This window comes from Hakea prostrata, chromosome 5 (assembly GCF_041222555.1).
Source record: "Hakea prostrata isolate BN-2017 chromosome 5, UWA_Hpros_2, whole genome shotgun sequence".
NCBI lineage: Eukaryota > Viridiplantae > Streptophyta > Magnoliopsida > Proteales > Proteaceae > Hakea > Hakea prostrata.
In genome coordinates, this window is record NC_142604.1 from 47,126,414 (window position 1) to 47,148,948 (window position 22,535).

The following is a 22,535-nucleotide window of genomic DNA, read 5'->3' on the forward strand; positions in this document are numbered from 1 at the left end:
TTTTGTTATTTTGCAGGCTTTGGTGCTCTCAGCCTCTAGCATTTTGTGGGTTGATGGTCAAATAGTTGTCTATTGGCATTGTTTACCTAATCATTATTTTGTATGCTTTGGGCTTTGATATCTTCAGCCTGAAGCATTCTCTGCTTGATGGTCAACTAATTGTATCGATAATATGAAACTTTTCATTGATGATCTTGCTAATGGTTTTCTCTAAAATACCTTAATCTGCAGTAATTAATAAGCTTCTGGTTGGTCAGTTCAAAGTTGAAGTGCATTTCTTTTAACATATTTGAATACTAATTGATGCTTCTGTGTAAATATTGTGGCGTCTTTCTAAATTGAGAAATACAGTTGATGTCCTATTTACGTGCAATGGCTAAGCTGTTCTTTCCCATAACTTCTGTATTCATTTTTTAATCTCTTTTCTTTAAACTAATACTGAATAAGTGTGAACTATTTCTGTTCTAGTGGGGCTTTTGAAGATGTTATCTATCCAAAAGGAGATCCAGATGCTGTTTCTATTAGTAAGAGAGATGTTGAGCTATTACAACCGGAGACATTTATCAACGATACGATAATTGACTTCTATATCAAGTAAGTTTCCTGCAGACATTTCAGTATACTAAATCATTCCAGTTCTTAGTTTTCTGGTCCTTTTGTTCTTGCATTCTTGGACGTAATCACCATTTACCAGATAATTTCCTTCAACTTGTTTCTCATCCCCCCTCCCCTCTTCATTAATGCTGGTATTATATTCATACTTTGGCCAGGCTTATTTTGTTTCAATCAGATGGGTGACAGTTTCCATCTAGTATCTAGTTTGGTAGCAATTTGATGAAACAAATGAAATTATACAAAAATATCTTCTTCATTTTCTTTCTTTGGTAGATAATATATTTTTATACAAGTAAAATAGAAGGGATATCAATGGTGTGATGGCACGGATTCAGGTTTCCAGCATGAAGCTGTGACTTAGGTCTTAGGGTATGGACTTTGTGAACAAATGTCAAAGATTAGCACCCACTCCTTGCTACTCTCTGGGACATTGCATAATTGGGACTCATATTGGGTTATGTCCCTTTAATTAAAATCAAGGTGAAATCATTGGTGCAAATAATTTCTTCTCCGATAGTTCACTAGTATCATCTTTGGGAAGATCATCCATACTTGTGTACTCATTGAACTGTATTGTGTCTTTCTTATGGCTGTGGATGAGCATGCTTTGCCCAAGTAGACTTTGATCCTTTCCTTTGGGTGGTGGGATTGGGCATAAGCTCGTAATGGCTTTACTTGCTTAATTCTAGCAAACATATTGAGCTATCTATGCCTAACCATTGTTTATAAGATTATAATTGGGTTAGTGGAGGCAGATGGGGCAGATCTCTCTCCTCTGTTAGTGATAAGATTATAATTGGGTCAGTGGTGGCAGATGGGGCAGATCTCTCTCCTCAGTTCCTCACTAACAATGGGTCTATGTCGTGCAGCCAATCCAGTCCTATCCGATCAGGATAGTCCAATCCATCTGATCTATTTAGATTATTATTGTGGACAAATGGTATGATTACACTGCATGATGGTCACATGTCCTTATGTACCAATTTTTTTTTTGTTTGGGGGGGGGGGGTGTCAATCATGTAGTTTAGAGTTGTGGGCTCATCAATAAACAGTTTTGGCCTCTGATTTATCTGTTATATAGGCCAAGTGATGGTTCTCTCTTCTCCACACAAGTGTCCTTCTGTCCCATTTATGTTTGTCACACTGGACCTTGCGTTACACAAACAGTAGAACTATTCTGGATTTCCTAAAATCCAGGTATCTCTGAAGTTATTCTATGCCTTTTCTGTTTTGGTTCACCTGTTGCAAACTGAAGCGAATTTGTGTGGATTGCAAGAAATACAGATGATTTTGTTGGAGATCTGCTCCAACTTGCATGTATACAGCATACATGCGGCTTTCATTCTCTTTGTTTGCCCCTGAACTCCTGCTAACTAAACAAGTCATAGGCAAGGTCTGAAATTTTGCCTGTTTCGGGGTTTCACTGGCTGGCGAAACCGGCGAAGCCAGCGAAACCCCGAAATGTAGGTGAAATTTTGCCAAAATTTGGGGGGGGGTGTTTTGGTCAAATGTTGCCCAAGTGGAGGAGACCAATCAGCGACAATCTGAATTTTCCTTCTTTGGTGCTAGGAGTTATTGATGGAACTAATGGTGGATGCAGATTCTCCCCATTGGCGAAAGGATATTTGGAAGGTATAGATGGCGAGAGTTTACAATGTAACATGCATAATTCTAACAATATTCCTATGCATTGAGTCATGCATAATTCTAATCAGTCTCACATTCAAGGAGCCCGCTGAGATTCTAGTATGTGACCATTACAAGGAAACTCTTATGTAGATTGGAGGAAGGGTTAGAATGGAAAGAAGAGATGATAATGTGGAGTTAGAGAATAGAGACATAAATGGAAGGTGACATCCATGGTAAACCCTTAATTAATGCTAGTGGTCCCCAAGAATATTCTCTTCTTACTTGTAGTTGTCGAAGATCGAAGCAAAATAAGGCAATAATGCAAGAAACAAGAGAAAGAAGCTATGGAAAACACTGAAAAATCAAACAAAATTTTGCCAATAAATGAACGAGATTTCATATGTATATGGCGATTTATTGAATTATGGGTGATGTATTGATAAATCGCCCAATCCTCTCCCTTGTTTCGTTTCACCTCCAAGTGACATGGCGATATGAGTTTCGGTGATATTTTGTTGAAATTTTTTTTCCGTGGTCATAGGTAGGTTTGGCAGGAAATATTGGTGAAATATTGCTGAAACTAGGCGAAAATTTTTTTGCCACTACCTAGCGACATGAAACATGGGTCAAAAACGAAAAGTCGCAGATTTCGGTAATTGCCGAAATTTTGCTGAAATCTCAAAAATTCCATTTAAATTTCGAACATTCCAAGGGGTTGTACCATACAGGGCTTATGGCTCTAGATATGGATATGATGGAGCTTATGGTGGTTCATTTGCTGATTGTAGTAGCATGTCTGCATGAGTATGGAGATGCATCAAGTCAAGTTTATTAAAGAGGCAAAGCGACCAAAGCGATTGCGGCTCCGTCTTGGCGTTTAGGCGACTAAGCGGCGCTTAGGCGGCAATAAAGCGACCAAAGCGGTTTAGTCAATATTTTTAATATAATTACTTTTTAATACAAATATTTTTTTTAATAAACTAAAGTACTAAACAAACATTCAACAATCACATTCATAAAAATTAAAAAAAAAAAAACATTCAAGAATCACAATTATGAAAAATTGTCCAAAAAAAGATTAAAAACATAACTTCATCTCATCAAGCATCATAAGATTCATAACAATAATTATGTAGTATGTACTATATCAGTAATCAATGTGAAAAATGAAAATGAAAGTAGTAATTTTACATTGTTACTTACCTCTATGATAGTGTGACGCCAAATAAGTGTCTTATACTCTTGAGCATAGATTAGTAATTAGAATTGATGTATCAATTTTTTCCTTTTTTTAACCAAACAGTGCCGACATGATAAATTAATAGATCTAATTTCCGATTTCCAAGTCATTATTTTTAATGATTCATTGATTATCAATGTTGAATATGGCTCATGCTTCACATTCTGTTGTCGACAAGCAATTTGGGCCTAGGAGTTCATTTGCAAATTGGCCTCGATTCTGAAATGGCTCACATATTTAAATTTATATACAGCATTGTAGAATAAATTATGATTAAAAATAAATAAATAATATGCACAAATTACAAAATGTATAAAAACGGTTACTTTAGCATCTAGGCGGCAATATGGCGCAAAAGGTGGCAAAGCGGTAGGGCCTAAGCAAAAAAGCGGCAAGAAATCAGCCTGTTAGTTAAGCGGCAACAATTTAAGCGGTTCAAAAACCGCTTTGCCGCTTAGGCGTGCCTAGGCGGACGCTTTGATAACCATGCATCAAGTTCATTTGTGACTTCATCTTTAGATATCCATTAGGACCAGCACAACTAGTTGTTCCAATTACATGGATAACTTTATCCGTATCATGTCATGGCATGCTTATGTCCAGTATTTAAAGTACTCCATGACCTAGTGGATGGATCCAACCTGACACATACTTGTATATTGAATTTTATTTGTATTAAATTCTATTTGTTGTATGTGTTGTTGCATTTGAATGACAATTTTAGTGTTGCATTGCATAATATTCGTATTTTCGGTGGTCAAAATTCAAGTTCTAGACTCTGAGTTTTGCCCGCATACAGCTGGGCATGTGCCGATCAAGGACACCACTTTAGGTTAGGTTTTAGGCAAAATTACACTCCCAGTGTGTTTATTGGCCTGAAATTAGGCTAGACACAAAAAACTAGCCCAAATGATCCCAAATACCACCTGAAACTAGGAGGCAAAATTCCACCAAAACATTCCCAAATTTCGGCAAAATTTTGGGGTCTTGGTGGAGTTTCGGCAAAATTTTGTACCTTGGGTAGGTTTGGTGGTGAATTGAAAAGAAGCATAGAAGGTTTAGTTGCTCAAGTGTAGGTTGGTTTAGTCCCCATTGTGGGCTCTCTGCTAAATATTTGGTGGCATGAAATAGGTTATTTATTTTGTTCCTTTCTTCTGTAGCCTGTCCCAACCTGTAATGTTGCAATTGCATATCCTTCTTTGTGCAGAATGAATCATTTTGTACATTGCCAGTGCCTCATATAGTAGTACAATAATGTCTTTGTAGGTGTCAATGAGTAGAAATTTACTTATTATGTAAATTCTTTTTACGTATATGATCTTTCATTTGATGTGTCTTACAATATTTAATCTGTTGAATGAAATGAGTAATAGTGTAATATATCATAAATAGAGGGTAGCGTACTAGACTACTTTGCTTGCTTAAAGAGATTTAGCTTGGTCAAGAAATATTAAACTGAAAAGTTAATGAAACAAAATTAGTATAATATTATGGGAGAGGATGGCAGTCAAGGTCACCATCTGCAAGTCTGGTGATTATGTGATTACTGCTGATTGAAACAGTTGCATTTATTACAAATTGAAAGGACTCCAGTTAATTTTACATGTTCTTTGCAAATAAATTTTTTTCCATCATTCTCTGTATTGTGACCATCTTTTGTTATGGCATATTGACAACATGGTTTATCATATCTATGAAATAATATTCCATTAATAATCTGGTAGACCTATTTCAGCTTCAATTATATCCATGAGCGAAATCTCATCCAAAGATATGGTAACTAATTTGCAGATATTTGAAGAATAAAATTAAACCAGAGGACAAGCATCGGTTTCACTTTTTTAATAGTTTTTTCTTTCGCAAGCTGGCCGACCTAGATAAAGATCCATCTAGTGCTTCCGAAGGCAGAGCAGCTTTTCTTCGTGTTCGTAAATGGACAAGAAGGGTGGATCTATTTGAAAAGGATTACATCTTCATTCCTATTAACTTCAAGTAAGTTATTACTGCAATATTACTTGTGATGTATCCTTCCCATTCCTATTGTCTGATTTAATGTACTATTGTATTGTTAATTTCCCAGTTTACACTGGAGCTTGATTGTCATCTGTCATCCAGGTGAAGTGGTTAATTTTAAAGGTTAGTTGTCTTGAAATTGCGTTCTGGTTTGTGAAACTGCTATTAGTTTCTCCTTGACGTTATTCCAATTTCTTGCTTTCTCCCTCCAGATGAAGTTATTGAGAAGTCCCCTAAAATACCATGCATATTGCACATGGATTCTATTAAAGGAAGTCATAAAGGCCTTAAGAATCTTATCCAAAGGTAATGTGTTTCTTTGTTTGGATTTAATGGTAGAGATAATTAATTTCACCATCCATCTTTCCTGGGCTGTGAAAGATGGAGTTTACTTTCCCTTTTTCTGTTACTTTTATAAGGGTGATTAATGCTTTTCCATTCAGCCCTGTCTTTTTGTTGGTGAAGTTGGTCTTGTATTTTAAAAAGTACTCTCTATTTTTAGTGAGCTTGCAACTTAATGCAATGATGCCTCAATCTTTTTATGATGTGTCGATGTTTTGTTAGAAGGGTTTCCTGCGGTCTGGAGGTTTGGATAAAGAGCTTTGACAACCAAAAGTGGCTTCTCTCTCCTGCCTTTGCTGTTATAGTTGTGGTTAGAGCATAGAAAAAAAATTCGAGGGAAACTCAAGTTTCGACTAGGTGAAAATGGGAAACTGGTGGGAAATTGAGAAATTTTAAGGAAACTTAGGACTTTTTTGTGCAAGTATCAACATGGAGTTTCAACAAGTTTTAGGGAGTATTTTAGGGTGGGACTTTGCATTTAAGCTAATTAGAGTATAAAGAACACATTGGTTGTATTTTGCTAAAAAAATCAATGTAAATATGTCATTTAATGTACATAGCATCAATGTAAGTTGTCTGAGAAGTACATTATAAACTTAACTACTTAAGTATATAACATTTAATATATAATTTATAACTTCAAAACATCAAATACAAAGTAATTGACAATACAAGGAAAGTAAAACTCAAAAATTGAAAATATGGGAAAGCCACAAAATTGCAAGAACAAGTCATAGGTTTCCATGAAATTTCCCAAGTCTCCACAAAATTTCCCATGTTTCCCACGAAATTTGGGAATTTTTTTTCCTCATGAACCAGCCGATTTAGCTGGGTAGAACCAGGTTTTGACAAGTTTCGACACGTTTTTAGGTTTCGACAGGTTTCGACAAAATTTCGATGGTTTCGATCGAAACTTGGGATTTTTTTGGTCCCCTAGTTTTTCGTTTCGAGGTTTCCAAAATGGAAAATCTCAGTGGAATTTCGCAGATGTAATTTTGTTCTATGGGTTGGATGAGGAAGATGATATTGTTCAACTACTTTGAGAATCAAGCTTGCTTTTGCGGGCATCAACTCCGCAGCCTGTTGCTAGGGAATAACAAAAGTTCGTTTGCTCCTTATGATCTTCTTTGAGTAGCAAGAGACCTTGTGTTGCCCCTTCTTTGTGTTTCTAGTGATTTTGGATAATGATGACTAACAAATAGTGAAGATCGAGATAACCCCCTTTTGACTATTATAGATTTATGGGTCAAATATCATTCAAGGGAGGTGAAATCTATGATGACATTTCATGGCAAACTGCATTGCATGGTTGAAGTGAATAGGTGATAACCGTGATATCAGAGGACTCTAGTCGTTATACCCCTTCAAAGTTTAAAGGAAAGTTCTGTAGGTCGTCTATTCAACTGACAAGGGGTGTTAAGTGAACCATTTGGGCCTGGCTGGGTTAATCAGGCCCCACGACATGGTTGGAAAGCGTTTGCGTAGGCGGCAAGGCGGTTTTTCAACTGCCTAGTTTTGAACTGCTTAATTGATGCCCAAATTGCAAAGGAACCCCAAGGCCCAAAGTGACATAGGACCCATTTTCTCTCTAGTCTCCCCATCCTCCATCTTAGCTATTCTCTTCTCTCTCTACCATTTTAAGTCATTCTATGGTCTTTGCGTTAACCTTTAGATATTCCATCTCTTCCTTGATGGGGTCTTTAATCTTGTTAAGGCCACCCTTCTTCACTTCATGGGGTTCACCCTTGCCTCACTCTTTGTAATCTACCTATCATTTCCTGGCGGCCGACTAGCAACCATTGTACTCTTGCAGTCGACCATATTCACATAAGTCTCATGAAAATCATCTTAGAGGGGAGGGTGAATAGGTTGACACTAGTGGTATAGCCTTGTCGTATAGCCTTGTCTTTACAATTCACTAATAACTAAGAACTTAATGCAACTAAAAGGAAGCAATTGAGAGAAGACATAGGGTTTATGGTGAAAATGATCTATGTCCAATTCCTTATTGACCTCTAGAAGGTTTCCACTAATGTGTCCTTTTCGGTATAGTGGGTGGGGACACAAATCCTCTTACAAATCTCTAAGTCAAAGCAAAAGCACCTTTACACAACCATTGTTTCCTAGCAAAGCACCCAATAATGAACAAAAAAATGAAATGAAATGCTTACACTTACAAATACCTCAGGGGTGGCACTTCCCTTACATGAAAATGAATGCAATGCTTGATCAGCCTCCAACCTCCAAGCTTTACCTTGAGATCAACACTTCTACCTCCTTCAAGAAGAGAAATTATCTATAAAGGTATTTGGATACTAGGGAGACTAGGTGGCTGAGTTTAGGCATAATAATGGGAGCTTTTAACACCTTGGAATTTGTGCCTTGGGGAGTTATAATGAGTTAATAACCCCTATTTATAGCTAAAAGGTTGAGTCAAGCTGGATCGCAGTGGATAGAAAATGGTCGTATTTTTGAACGCACGGTCGACATGGACGATCTCACGGTCGATTAGCTCATTCTAGCCAGTAAGATCTATCCATTGGAGTGCCAGATGTCTTCTCTATCGATCTATGACTGGTTTCAATCATGGGCTGACGGTTGACCTGGAGGTTCTCATGGTACGTACTGGGAGCCTTCTGGAATGCTGTTTGTCAATCAGGCTATTTTATCTCACTGTCAACCATCAAATAGTTCATGGGCTTCTTCAGGGTTTCGTAAGAATAATTTTAAAATCCTGTTTATAGCCCTAGGGACTGACTGAATGGTCCTCTATGCCCATATAATTAGTTTTATGAAACCCTTAACTTGAAAAATGCATGCAATTACATGTTCCACTGATGTGAACACAAGGACCCCCTTGTTGAAACCCTAAGTGGGTCCTCGAGTATGGCTCCAAGAAACCTCCATGAGATGGTTGAGCCCTTGATGAGGGGTATTTTGGGCATTTTGGCCCTTAATTTACCCTTGAAATTAATTTAGGAATTTTTTCAGAATTTAGTTGAGTCAGGTTGAGTCAGTTTTGGATCTGTTTGGATTATTTTATTGTGGGTTGTAGTTGTTTTTGAAAGAGTCTTAAGTTAGTTGTGATAAGATAAGGTTCCTTATCTTGTAGGAGTCTTGGATAAGAGTCCAGTCCAATTTGTGATGGGATCGTATCAATAAGGCGATCCAATTGGACTCAAAATCTGTTATTTTAGGCTATAAATAGTCTCATCGAGCATTATTATTTTCGGATTTGAGTGACAGGGTTCGTCTAAGTGACGGGGCTCCTTTGAGGAGGAACCTGCAGTTGTCTTTGGGAGAGTTCTTTAGTTGATTTTCTAGCATTCAAGCAGCCCACAATCAAGTTCTGAAGATTAAATCATCGAGTCCGACACATTTTCTTTAAGTTTCCTGCAAAGCAAGTAAGTCACAGCCCATTCCCCATTTCCCTTCCCCCCACGCAAGTCCATCCTCCACCTCCCCTGCCTTGCGTGACCTTCCCCAAACCTGTGCCCTGCTGCTGCCTCAATTCAGCAGCATCCCCTAGGTCCCATGACTCCCTTAGACCCTTCCTCTAATCCCCACAACGTCCCCAGTCCCCTCCCCCACTTACCCTAGCACTTGCAAGCCTCCCTCCCTTCCCTTCTTTCCCATGGCAGCCACTTCCCACTTCCAACAGGAAATCCACATTTCCAGCCCCTTTCCACCCCCTTTAATCTCTATTAGGATCTCAGGACCCATATGAACAACACCCCACTGCCATTTTCTTCAATTCAACCCTTCAACCCTAACTTTATAAAAACCTGCTTTTCATCTTCAACCTTAGAATTCTGCAGAAAATTTAAATTTCCAGAAAACTGATTTTGTTGACGTCTGATCAATTGGAACTCAATCTAGTTGAAAGGACAGCAACAGAAGTTAGTTCTCAGCAGCAGAAACAGCAAGGAATAGCCTAACCTAGCCCTAGCCGAACCTTCTAAAGCCCTAAAACCTGAACCTGCAAAGTGCAAACACCCTGAACCCTTTTCACAGTGTGACTGAACTTGAGAGTTAGAAAACACCCTCTGAAACCCAATATTCTTCATCTTTATTTGCTGCAATTTCCTGGGCAACCCAAAATCTAGGAAAAATTGCCTCATTACCCTGAACCCTAGGTCTGTGGTTAGTGGTTACATTATCCACTTTCCTAGTCTATAGGCACAGTTTACAAGCAAGGTTTCTTCATTCTTGAGTCTTTGACTTGTACTTGCATGTGGCTAGGTCCATGCTTTGGTCCTTCATGTCTTGAGTCCGTAGTTTGGACTTTGTATGACACTTGTACTACTTTCATGCAACATATGCTCTCTACTTGGGTGTTTCATCTTGTGTAATATCTAATGTATCTTAATCACACAATTAGAATGTTAGATCTTGTTTATGTTTCTATAACTTTGTGATTATCAAAACCTTACGTAGCGTAGTTTTGTCATCTCTTAATAGCTCAAACTCTGGAATGGCTAATTCCTTTCTTTTGCTGGTAGTCGTCTATCCTCCTACCAGCTGTTTATGACTCAAAGATCGCAAGTTCACCACCATCTTCTCCACCACTCGAGGCTTTTAGTACCCCCCTTCCCCTTCCCTCATAGGCCTTACCATGATTGGACCTCCCTCTGCCCTCTCCCTCCCACCCCCTCTAGGGTACTCTTGTTTGGCTTGCCTCCCTTTAGTACGTCCTCTTCTTGGAACCTTATTTGTAATCCTAGCCCCATTGTTCCTTGGCATTGCCTAGTTTGGTTCAAAAGGCTGTATCCCTTGCCATGCTTTCACTGTGTGGAGAGCCATTAACTTTTGCTTTCGTACCCAAACTTTCCTCCTTCATTGCCATGTCCCTTTTTCTTGTCACTATATTCTTTGTTGTAATGGTACCGAAGACAATGAGCACTTATTTTTCTCATGCCCCTTCGTCTGCTCAATTTGGTAGAAATGCCTCTTCTTCATTTGGCCTCACTTTAGAATCATTTGAAGCTTTGGCTGCAAAAGGGTTTGGACCCTTAGAACCTGCTGGCAACTCTATATGTGACACAATAGGCAAATTAGTGTTTGGGGTGTGCTGACTCCAATTTGGACGAAGTCTAACTTTAATAGATGGATCTTCCACTCTAGGTCTTTGACTTGATTTTTGAAAGCCATCCAGTTTGATGGTTACCTCCAGGGTTTAGTCTCTCCCCTACCCCCATGTTTTAGAAACCCCAACGAATAGGTTAACCGTTGTTACATAGGGTCCTAGTGCTACTATGTTGCAGTCCTCTCTGTTGGTTGCGGCTCCTTAACCTAACCCCCCTGCCCCAGTGCACATGTGCATTTCATCCTTTTGTTTTCTCTGTCTTTCCCTTTTTGGAAACTCTAATTTCATTCAACATAAAAAAGGCAACTTTAAAGAAGCCGTAATTGGCAAACCCATGTTGCATTTGGCAATAATATTACCTTGGTATCTTCTTACACTTCCGGTAGAGAAGCTGCATTAGATAAAACTTAGGCTTGTACCAGGCACAGACTGGTCAACAATGGGCTGAGATGGCCTTAGTCAATGCAAGCCTAGTCGGGCTTCTAGTGTGGCAAATTTAGTGTCCCTTGAAAGAGATAATCATAAATCTGTTTATGATCTACAACTTCCACCAAAAAAAAATCTGTTTTTGAGGGATACAGAAATATAAAGCTCAAGTTATTTTGTAGGCCTATTTTTCAGCCTTCTACAAACTTGAAATGTGGTACATATTCAAAAGAGAATCTGTCTAATGAAATTGCTATTGCAAGCTTCTGCTGGCTCATCCTTTTTTGTGTGAATTCCAATTTATTGAGTGGTATCTAAAGATGGGTGAGTGAAAATGTAATACCAGTTGACTCTTTGCGGTGGGACAGTGCTTGGGAGGTTTGTTAGTGGGATTAGTTGGACCAGTCGACCCCTTGATGATGTCAAGCCGAGGAAGTTCTAATCAAAGCTTCTCCTTTGACTAGGTTGAAGATTCCTTTCTATCATCAAAGGTGTAATTCGATTCACAAGCTGCTGCCATTAAAGGACTGCAAGTACAGTGAGTATAATTAGGAATTCTGGAATGCATTTTCTTAACCTTCTAACCCCAGATCCTAGCTTGCCCCTTTCTATTTTTGTTCTTGGAAATGCTAGCTTAGGCCACCTAACCAATTGCCTAAAGTTACCCTTTGAACATCCAGGGTCATATTTCTTCTAGGAATCCTCCATAACTCCAGCCTTAACAAGCTGGTTTGGCACTAACTTTCAACAGACATCCTATCCTACTTCAACTTGACATAACTACCGACCCTACCCTCAGCTGGGCTCCAACTGGTGTAAACCAGGGTCCGGGTTAGATCTTCCAGAGTTCCAGGTAAGTACCAGAAAATAATGGTCAAAAGACTAGGATATGGTCTTTGGGTTGACGAAGAGATGTTTTTGAGATCCTGGGAGCCTATGGATACCCAATGGAAAAATTTGGGTATGCTATGGGATAGTTGAAAATTATGAGAAATCCTATGGGATGGCTTGGGTGGGGGGAAAGGACTATTATTTATGTAATTTGGGTTGTAGAATATCCCAAGGCCCTATGGGATGACTTGAAAATTATTGGTTAACCTATGGGGATATTTGGTTAAATGTGGGTTTGTAGGAGAAGGCATGGGATGCTCTAGGATTGATAGGAAAGGGATGGATGTAATATGTATTAGGATTAAATGGGTATGGCTTAGGGTTGATTTGGAGAAAGTGATGGATAATTTGAGAACAGGGAAATCCCTAGGTAACGTGGATTGGGGTTTCATCCATTCAGGAAAAGGGTGGGAAAGGTTTGGGAAGTCTATGGTTAAGGAAAAAGGAACAGGAAGCTTGCAGTTAGGTATGGGGTGGGTTCTTGGAACTTCAAGGATGTTGATATTTCTTCCTTCTCCTCTTCTTTTCTTCTTTCATTTCTTATCGTTTTCTTTTTCTTTCTTCTTCTTCTTCTTTTTTTTCTCCCCCCCCCCCCCCCTTTCTGTTTTTCTTTCTTGTAATTCTGCTGCAAGAATCAAGAAAATAAAAAGAGAACAGAAATTCTAAAAGGAACAGAAAAGGGGGGGGGGGGAGGGGTTGCCGCAAAATCCAACAAGTGGTGGAATTGCAGAAAATTCTGCAATCCAAGAAAAGGCTGCGATTGATCTCCCTGGGGGGGGGGTCTGGGAAGACTTGCGGATGGAAGAAGAGGGTTCATGATGGTTCCCAGGTTGGGGGATGGGGAGGGGAGCATCTGGGGTTGTGGCTCTATGTACTGGAGTTGAAGAAGATGACCATCAAGGTCAGAATCAATGCTGGAATTTGCAGAAGACCTTTAATGGAGGCCGCTGCAGGGAAGAGAAGATGAAGAAGCTTGCTGGAATTTGCTGAACTTGCTCTAGGAACACACTCAGCCCTGGCCTCAAGGTTTTCCTCCTTGCCCAAGCCTCTGATTTATTCAATACTCCCAACATGCTTCAGTCAATAATAAGAGGGATATTTATAGCCTTACAACCTAAAGCTTATTTAGACTCAACTTGGACTGTAGTTAACAAACTTGGACTCTAGCTAGGGAACCCACTTAAGATTAAAATTCCCATTCCAACTCAACACCAATCAAAAGGAATCTCCTAATAATCTTGCAAAGTTAAATAGGTAATTTTCCAACGAATCTTTTTAAATTGGATTGCAACTTGGACTCTTGACTAGACTGGGACTCCATCACAACTCACAAAAGAATAATCCAATTCAAATAAAAAATAAAGGTAGATCCATGATCTTCAGATTTAGGGGAACCAGACCACTATTGAGCCCTAAAAGGGTAGGGAAATGACCAAAATATCCTGTGGGGTATTTGGCCAACTTTAAGATGGCTTTTTGGGTCTGATTTTGGGGCCCACTTATTGGGGGGGGGGATCCTAGTGACATCGCACACTCAGTTTGGCCCATTCGAGTTGGCTCAATTGACATTCTGGTTGATTCTTGGGGAATTGTGATGTGTTAGTGAGATACTAGTGAATCTCTATTTGTAATAAAAGAAGACGACGTACAAGTACAATGGTACCCCTAGAACAAACACTAAAGAAACCCAAACGGTAATCTTACTCTTGTACCAGCATTACAATCCCCACCTAAAAAAAAAAAGGTGAAAAGGGAGGAAAAAAAAAAAAGGAAAAAAAAAAGGATGGCCCATTCGAGTTGGCTCAATTGACATTCTGGTTGATTCTTGGGGAATTGTGATGTGTTAATGAGATACTAGTGAATCTCTATTTGTAATAAAAGAAGACGACGTACAAGTACAATGGTACCCTAGAACAAACACTAAAGAAACCCAAACGGTAATCTTACTCTTGTACCAGCATTACAATCCCCACGTAAAAAAAAAAGGTGAAAAGGGAGAAAAAAAAAAAACAGGAAAAAAAAACAGGATGCATGGTTTGGTTCAAAATTTGTAGTTTTTTTTATGGTTTGATTCAAAATTTGTAGTTTTTTTTATGACCTAACTTATTGCCTCTGTTAGAAAACAAGCTTTAAACAATCAAAATAGCAGTTGAACTTGAACAGAGAAAAAAGAGAAGAAGAAGAAGAGAAGAGAGATGAAGAACCAGTAGAAAAGACCTGTGATTCTTAGCTAAAGAGTCTAAAATCACAGAGCACTTTTATTTATAGCTTCTAATGAATCTAATACAACTTGAGAAACAAGTAATTGTCCTCTAAAAGAAGGAAACAAAATATTACAGCTTTAGTAACTTCCTAACTCCTAAATAGAAAGTTCTGAAAATAGAAACTACCACCAAAATAGAAACTATGCTTTCTAAAAAACTCCCAAAACTTATGTAGCAAGATTCCCACATTAGAAATAGAAAATATAATTAAAACAACAGCAAAATACTGTTCACGTGAACAGTAAAATTCCTATTTATGTATACTTCAACACTCCCCCACAAGGTGGAGCATACAAATCTCCCATGCCCAGCTTGCAACAGATAGACTAAAAACTTGGTCTGAACAGAGCTTTGGTGAACAAATCAGCTAGTTGGTCAGTAGAGCTCACAAAAGGAGTTGTTATAAGCTTCTTCTTCACTGCATCACGCACAAAGTGACAATCTACCTCTATATGCTTCGTTCTCTCATTGAACATTGGATTACTAGCAATGTAAGTGGCTGCTTGATTATCACAAAACATTTTCATAGGGGCAGAAACTGGAAATCCTATTTCCTCTAACAATGAACGAAGCCACATCAATTCAGCAGTGGTGTGGGCCATAGTCCTATACTCAGCTTCAGCACTAGATCGAGCAATGGTGGATTGTTTCTTACTCTTCCAAGTCACAAGATTTCCACCAAGAAAAGTACAATAACCTGTGGTTGATCGGCGATCAATGACGGATCCAGCCCAATCTGCATCAGAAAAGGCAACCAAGTCCATACTCCGATTTGGTCGATAGATGAGCCCTTTTCCGGGCGCACTCTTGAGGTACCGAAGCACTCTCATCGCTGCATCCCAATGAGCCTTCCTAGGAGACTGCATAAACTGACTCAACACACCAACATAATAAGAAATATCAGGACGAGTAACAGTAAGATAAATAAGTTTCCCAGTAAGACTCCTGTAACGATGGACATCATCTAACAAGTCACCATCATCACGTCCTAACTTCAACTGAGGATCCATGGGAATGTCGCTAGGTTTAGAAGCAAGCATGCCAGTCTCAGTCAAAAGATCTAGCACATACTTTCTTTGTGACAAACTTACTCCTTTTTTACGGTGGATCACTTCAATCCCCAAGAAATATTGTAGATCACCTAAATCTTTGGTTTGGAAAGATTTTTGTAAGTGTGCCTTAACTGTATGGATTGCATCAACATCATTGCTTGAAAGGACAATATCATCAACATAAACTGCCATAATGACAACACAATCACCCTGCCGTTTAACAAACATAGAGTGATTAGAATAACACTGTACAAAACCAAAAGACTCCACAGTCTTGCTAAATTTCTCAAACCAAGCCCGTGGAGACTGTTTGAGTCCATAAATCGCTTTATGAAGCCTGCAAACACGAACACTGTCCTCCCCTTGAGCAACATACCTTGGAGGTTGCTCCATGTAAACTTCTTCATGAAGATCACCATATAAGAATGCATTTTTTTATGTCAAGCTGAAAAAGAGTCCAATCATAATTCACAGCCAAAGATATCAAGACACGGACAGAATTAAGTCTTGCCACAGGAGAAAAAGTCTCAAAATAATCTACACCATATGTTTGTGTATAGCCCTTAGCCACCAAGCGGGCCTTAAGCCTTTCAACCGTACCATCAGAATGGTACTTAATTGTATACACCCACCGACGGCGGACCACATCTTTCCCGGGAGGTAAGTTGACTAAAGACCATGTATGACGAGAATGTAAAGCATCCATTTCCACATCCATAGCGGCTTTCCAGCCAGGAATTTTAAGAGCTTCGGTATGATGGGTTGGAATATAAACGGCAGACATAGACAAAGCAAGGCAACGAAAGCTAGGAGGGAGATGAGAGGTAGAAACAAAATTGGAAACAGGATAAACAATGTTAGAGTGTAAAGTGCAAGTACGAGTACCTTTCCTTAAAGCAATTGGTAAGTCATCTGAAGGCAGAGTGGGATCTCCACTAGAAGAATCCGCCGGTGGAGAGGATGAAGAAGGAACATCCGTAGGGCCAGCTTCAGGCTCCACTAAAGGAGAGCCGCTAATATTGTTAGGAGGAACTCTACTATCCACAATATGGTCTGGCAACTTATGTCTTTGCTGATAAACCTGTAGAGGAACATTGCTTGTGGAAGGAACTAAAGAGGGAATAGGAGGAGTATCATCCAAAACATTTTCAACAGACACAGATTGACTTAGATAATAAGGAGTGTCTTCAAAAAAGGTCACATCCGCACTTGTAAATTGTTTGCGAAGAACCGGATCATAACAACAAAAGCCTTTTTGAGTGCGTGAGTACCCAAGAAAAATACACTTAATAGAACGGGGGGAAAGTTTATCCAAAGGATGTGGTATGTGAACAAAACACACACAACCAAAAATTTTGGGTGGAACTGAAAACGGTTCTCTATTGGGAAAAACAATTGAAAAAGGAGATTTTTCAGAAAGCAAAGGCATAGGCATGCGGTTAATTAAATGACCAGCAGTCAAAATTGCATCACACCAATAATTCTTTGGAACATTCATCTGAATCAAAATAGCGCGTGCAACCTTCAAGAGGTGACGATTTTTGCATTCAGCCACTCCATTTTGTTGGGGAGTGAATGAACAACTGGTTTGATGAATCATTCCAAGAGAATCACACAAGCTAGATATATCATGTTGCACATATTCTAAAGCATTATCAGATCGAAAAATTTTAATAGGAAGAGAAAATTGAGTCCGAATTTCATGAATAAAACTTTTAAATGTAGTTAAGAACTCTGTCCGATCCTTTAAAAGAAACAACCATGTAAGACGGGAGAAATCGTCCACAAAAGTAACAAAATATCGAAAACCATGCATATTACTAATTCTACAAGGGCCCCAAATATCGGAATGAACAAGAGAAAATAAGGACTCACTACGAGTGATAGAGCGTGGAGGATAGGTGGCACGATGATGCTTCCCTAACTCACACGCTTCACAATTTAATCTAGACACTGATTTAAAAGAAGGAAATAAAATTTTTAATCTAGGTAAAGACAGATGGCCTAAACGACAGTGCCACTGGAGAGCATCTACACAATCATCAGAAAGAGCCGCAATAGGGGTAGCATAGTACAGATAGTAGAGTCCGTTCCTTTCACACCCTCCACCAATCGTCTTCCTCGTGTGAAGGTCCTGGAAAACACAATAAGTGGGAGTAAAAGTCACAGAGCAGTTTAGTGCTTTAGTTAATTGACTAACAGATAATAATAAGTTAAAAGGAAAGTTAGCAACATGAAGTACGGATGATAAAGTAAGAGAAGGTGTAGGAGAAACACTTCCAGAGCCTAGAATAGGTGTGGAAGTCCCATTAGCTATGACCATGGTAGAAGATCTCGCTCTCGAGAGAGATCTCGCCACCTTGAAAAAGAGAGATCTCGACCATCTCGGTGAGATCTCGGTCGAGATATACAATTTTTTGGCGTCAACTCGGTGGCCCATCTCGGTGGGTTTTAGGGTCTCAATTGGGTTGAAACTTGGTATTTAGCTTATTTAAGGCCTTTTGAACACGTTGGTGGCCTTGGATTTGTCAGAAACAGCCCTATGTATGATTTCTAAGTCTACCCATAGTGTGAAACCGAAATGTAGTAGGATTAGGGAATGTAATGTTATACAACATGTAATATAGAACCTTTAAAGCATATAAATGAAAAGCATGTATATCAAATGCATCAACTAACTTAAATGTTATCAAAATTCCATCCATATGAGTATCACAATCTCAATTTTCAAGAATAAAATAATTATACAACCATTAGAAGTTCTATATAAGTCATTAAATCATAAATTCATAAGACAAGTAGAGAATGATTGATCTTCCTTGTTGTAGATGTGCTAAGAGTAGTTGCAAGTGAAAATTCAGCCAAAATCCACAAAAAAATGCAAAAATTAAGAGTTCCAGCGAGATCCAGGGCGAGATATGGCGAGATATGGCGAGATATGGCGAGATATAGTGAGATATGGCGAGATCTCGAGCGAGATATCCCAACTCGCAGATCTCGACCTCCATCTCGTCTCGCCAATGTGAAAAAACGAGATATCTCGCGAGATCTCGCCGAGATCTCGCGAGATCTCCCACCATGGCTATGACAACAAAATTTTTAGTGGTAGATTTAGAAAAAGAGCTAAAAAGTGATGACTTACCAGTCATATGGGAAGAGGCCCCTGAATCAATGATCCAAGGGGTGGCAGTAGAAGTGAGAAGTGCTGTGTTACCTGCATGAGAAAGTGTGGCAGCAGAAGTACTAGTGGATGTGGAAGCGCCAGTTTCAATATTTTGCAATCGGCGAAGGATTTGGCTTACATCATCTCTTCGAGTCTTAGACAAGTCCCCTGAAGAAGATCTAGAACCACTATCGTTGTTTGCTACAGTATCAATACCACCATCAGAGACGGCATGATTGGCAAGGTGCTTGGCCCACTCTGGTTTTCCATGTTTGGCCCAACAAGCTTCCACTAAGTGCCCTGTTTTACCGCAATGAGTACAAAGTCGAGATGTCTTATCAGACAGTTGAACACCACGACCTCCAAAAGACCTACTAACTCCCCCTGAACCACGACCACGTCCCCTTCCATAAGAGGTAGTGAAGGCTGAATTTTCTCCTTTAGAACTTTTGTTTGGAGAACTCCCTTCAGGCAAGGCAATACGTTGAAGTCTAGAATATGCTTCACTAAGATTAGGGACATGCTCACCAGCAAGAAGATGTCCTTTGACAGATTTCAGTTCAGGGTTCAATCCTGCAAGAAACTTAGACACAAAAAATTCATTCCGTTGGGCCTTTAGCTTCTCTATATCAGTGGTGAGAGGTTGAAAGACATTCAACTCCTCCATCATGCCTTTAAAGGAGTTGTAATAATCCTGCAGAGACTCGTCAGTTTGCTGAAATTGAAATAGCTTTTCATAAATACTAAAAATCCGAGTCATATTTTTAGCTTGGGAATAAGTCTCTTGCAAATCATCCCATATTCCCTTTGCAGTCATATGGAACATAACATTCGCTGCAATATCAGGTGCCATACTATTCCACATCCAAATTTTGATGATTGCATCATCTTGGATCCAACTAAAATTGGATTTGTCAGTCTCAGCAGGAGGTTCATCCTCAATGAACTTAAGCTTACCTTTTGCAAGTATGTACACCCGAACCGCTTGTGACCACAACAAGTAATTAAAACTACCTTTGAGCTTGATAGATGTAATTTGAACGTTTACATGATCTCCTTGAGATCCTTTTGGTTCAGCCGTACTCATGATTGAGTCACGTGTAAGTGAAGACATTAAACTGAGGTAGATAGCTCTCAAATCAGTTTTCCAAAACTTGAAGTAGAATGAGCAGAAAAAAAAAATTTCTGCAACCTTAGGACAGAATAGGAGAAAAAAAAAAGAGAGAGGTAACAAAGGTATCCAAGTTCTGGAACCTGTAAGAGTAAGGTAATAGGTAGAGAAGATCAGTTCACATGAATATCTGATCTAACAGTCCATAATATACAGCATTAGGTGGCTGCACACCAAGGAAACAGAAAAAAAAAAAGAATTTCAGAAGAGAATATTGAGAACAACACTATTTTGATTCAAAAAAGCTCTGATGCCATGTTAGAAAACAAGCTTTAAACAATTAAAATAGCAGTTGAACTTGAACAGAGAAAAGAGAGAAGAAGAAGAAGAGAAGAGAGATGAAGAACCAGTAGAAAAGACCTGTGATTCTTAGCTAAAGAGTCTAGAATCACAGAGCACTTTTATTTATAGCTTCTAATGAATCTAATACAACTTGAGAGACAAGTAATTGTCCTCTAGAAGAAGGAAACAAAATATTACAGCTTTAGTAACTTCCTAACTCCTAAATAGAAAGTTCTGAAAATAGAAACTATGCTTTCTAAAAAACTCCCAAAATTTATGTAGCAAGATTCCCACATTAGAAATAGAAAATATAATCAAAACAACAGCAAAATACTGTTCACGTGAACAGTAAAAGCTGTTTTTACTGTTCAGGCGAACAGTAAAACCACTGTTCACGTGAACAGTAACGTGAACAGTAAAATTCCTATTTATGTATGCTTCAACAGCCTCTTTTTTTTTTCTTTTTTTTTTTTAAATTATAGACTGAAAATAATAGGCCCATTTTTATTTTTGGGATGTACACGGATGTCCAGGACTGACAAATCTGTCAACATCATTGAATCCTCATGTTTTCGTGCCAAACAAGAAGTTTTCAGGGTTATGGATAACTGTTTATTAGATGTTTGATTTTTATCCACTCATTACTTGTCACTTCTTTATGTTGGAGGGCAGCTATCTTTGGGAAGAATGGAAAGAAAAGAAAAAAGATTCATCAGAAGTTTTTTATGACCCAACTTATTGCCATTATTTTAATCATATGATTTTAATTATAGGCAGAAAATAATAGGCCTATTTTCATTTTTGGGATGTATGCAGATGTTGGGCACCGACAAATCTGTCAACATCATTGAATCTTCATGTTTCCTTGCTAAACAAGAAGTTATTAGGGTTATCTGTTTATTAGATGTTCGATTTTTATCCACTCATTACTTGTCACTTCTTTATGTTGGAGGACAGCTATCTTTGGGAAGAATGGAAAGAAAAGAAAAAAGAGTCATCAGAAGATATTTCAGTGAAATTCTCTAATTTGCGGTTTGTGCCCCTAGAGGTATCTAATTTACTTTGTTATAGTCCCTCTAGTTTACTTTCTTTTGGCTTTTCTGTGGAGACAATCATGTGTTCAGTACCGATAATCAAGATATGCTCCCTCCCATTAACCTCCTCCTTCTCCCCCTCCCCTCTTTAGCTTTTTTTCTTCATTGATAATGCCAACTTATTGCCTCCCACCTACTGCCCATTTCTATTTTTGGTATTGCAGTGAAAGTTAATGTTCCATTACATGGTAAGTTTCATCTTATTTAATGTTTAATAAGAAACATCAGTTATTTCATGTATATCTTATTACGCGTTTATACAAGTATCATTTTCGGGAATTAAAGACTTAAAATAGAGGGAAAAAATGATTGGGAGAAGAAAGCTGTGGTCAAATGTAGGCTTCATGTTACTGTGAAAGTCTGCTACAATGTCATTTTATATAAAATACTAGGGTAACCAGGAAGTGAATATAGAAAAATGAAACAGAGGCCCTTAAACCTTAGGCCCTTACTTAAACCTTCATGTTGTCCTTCCCCTTTTGCCCTTTGCACTTAATTCTGAGACACCCACTCAAGCTGGAGCACAGATTCTAACCATGACCAGCTTGTTACAAATATAATCAAACACTGTTCCCAAAGGTTCCGTAAACAGGTTTGCTAGCTGTTTTTCTGTACGAATATGATTAGCGTAAATAAGTTTCAGCTTCTCATGAACAAAACAGTTCGTATGCTCATAAAACATAGGATTTGATGTAATATGAATAGCAACCTGACTGTGGCACAACAACCCAGGGGGACGGTTAAGGAGGGAATGGCTTTCTTTGCTATGATGATACTAAATTGGTGGAGGGCAGGTTAGGAGAAAGGGGAAGCTTGTAACATGGTTCGAGAACGAGATATCTTGACTTTTTGAAAAATCAAGAGCAGATCAACAAGCCTTGTCCCAACTAAATGGGGTCGGCTACATGGATTCTTGCCCTCCAATCAGTTCTGTTCGAGGCCATGCTAGATACAAGGCCTAAGCTATACATATCCTTTCTCACCACTTCTCCTAAGGTTATCTTAGGTCTACCCCTAGCTCTTCTAGTTCCTTCAATATGGATTATATCACTTCTCCGTACAGGAGCATTTATAGGTCTCCGTTGAACGTGGCCGTGCCACCGCAAACGACTTTCTCTAAGCTTATCACTTATGGGAGCAACTCCCAGACCAACTCTAATATGATCGTTTTTTATCTTATCCATCCTAGTTTTGCCACTCATCCATCTTAGCATTCTCATGTGTCTATAGGAGTTGTAAAACTTGAACTAGATTTCAGTTAAATTGT

The 22,535-nt window shown here is 38.8% G+C and overlaps 1 protein-coding gene across 1 annotated transcript in view; it reads left to right on the top strand.

Annotated features, from left to right (window-relative positions):
- Positions 1–22,535, top strand: part of LOC149016188 (putative ubiquitin-like-specific protease 2B) — a 65,132-nt gene that overhangs the window by 24,659 nt on the left and 17,938 nt on the right. The window contains exons 9-13 of the mRNA XM_089157315.1: positions 469–594; positions 5,276–5,476; positions 5,565–5,620; positions 5,710–5,803; positions 21,132–21,222. Of these exons, the coding sequence (XP_089013441.1) occupies positions 469–594; positions 5,276–5,476; positions 5,565–5,620; positions 5,710–5,803; positions 21,132–21,222 (568 nt within the window). The remainder of the gene's footprint in view (positions 1–468; positions 595–5,275; positions 5,477–5,564; positions 5,621–5,709; positions 5,804–21,131; positions 21,223–22,535) is intronic.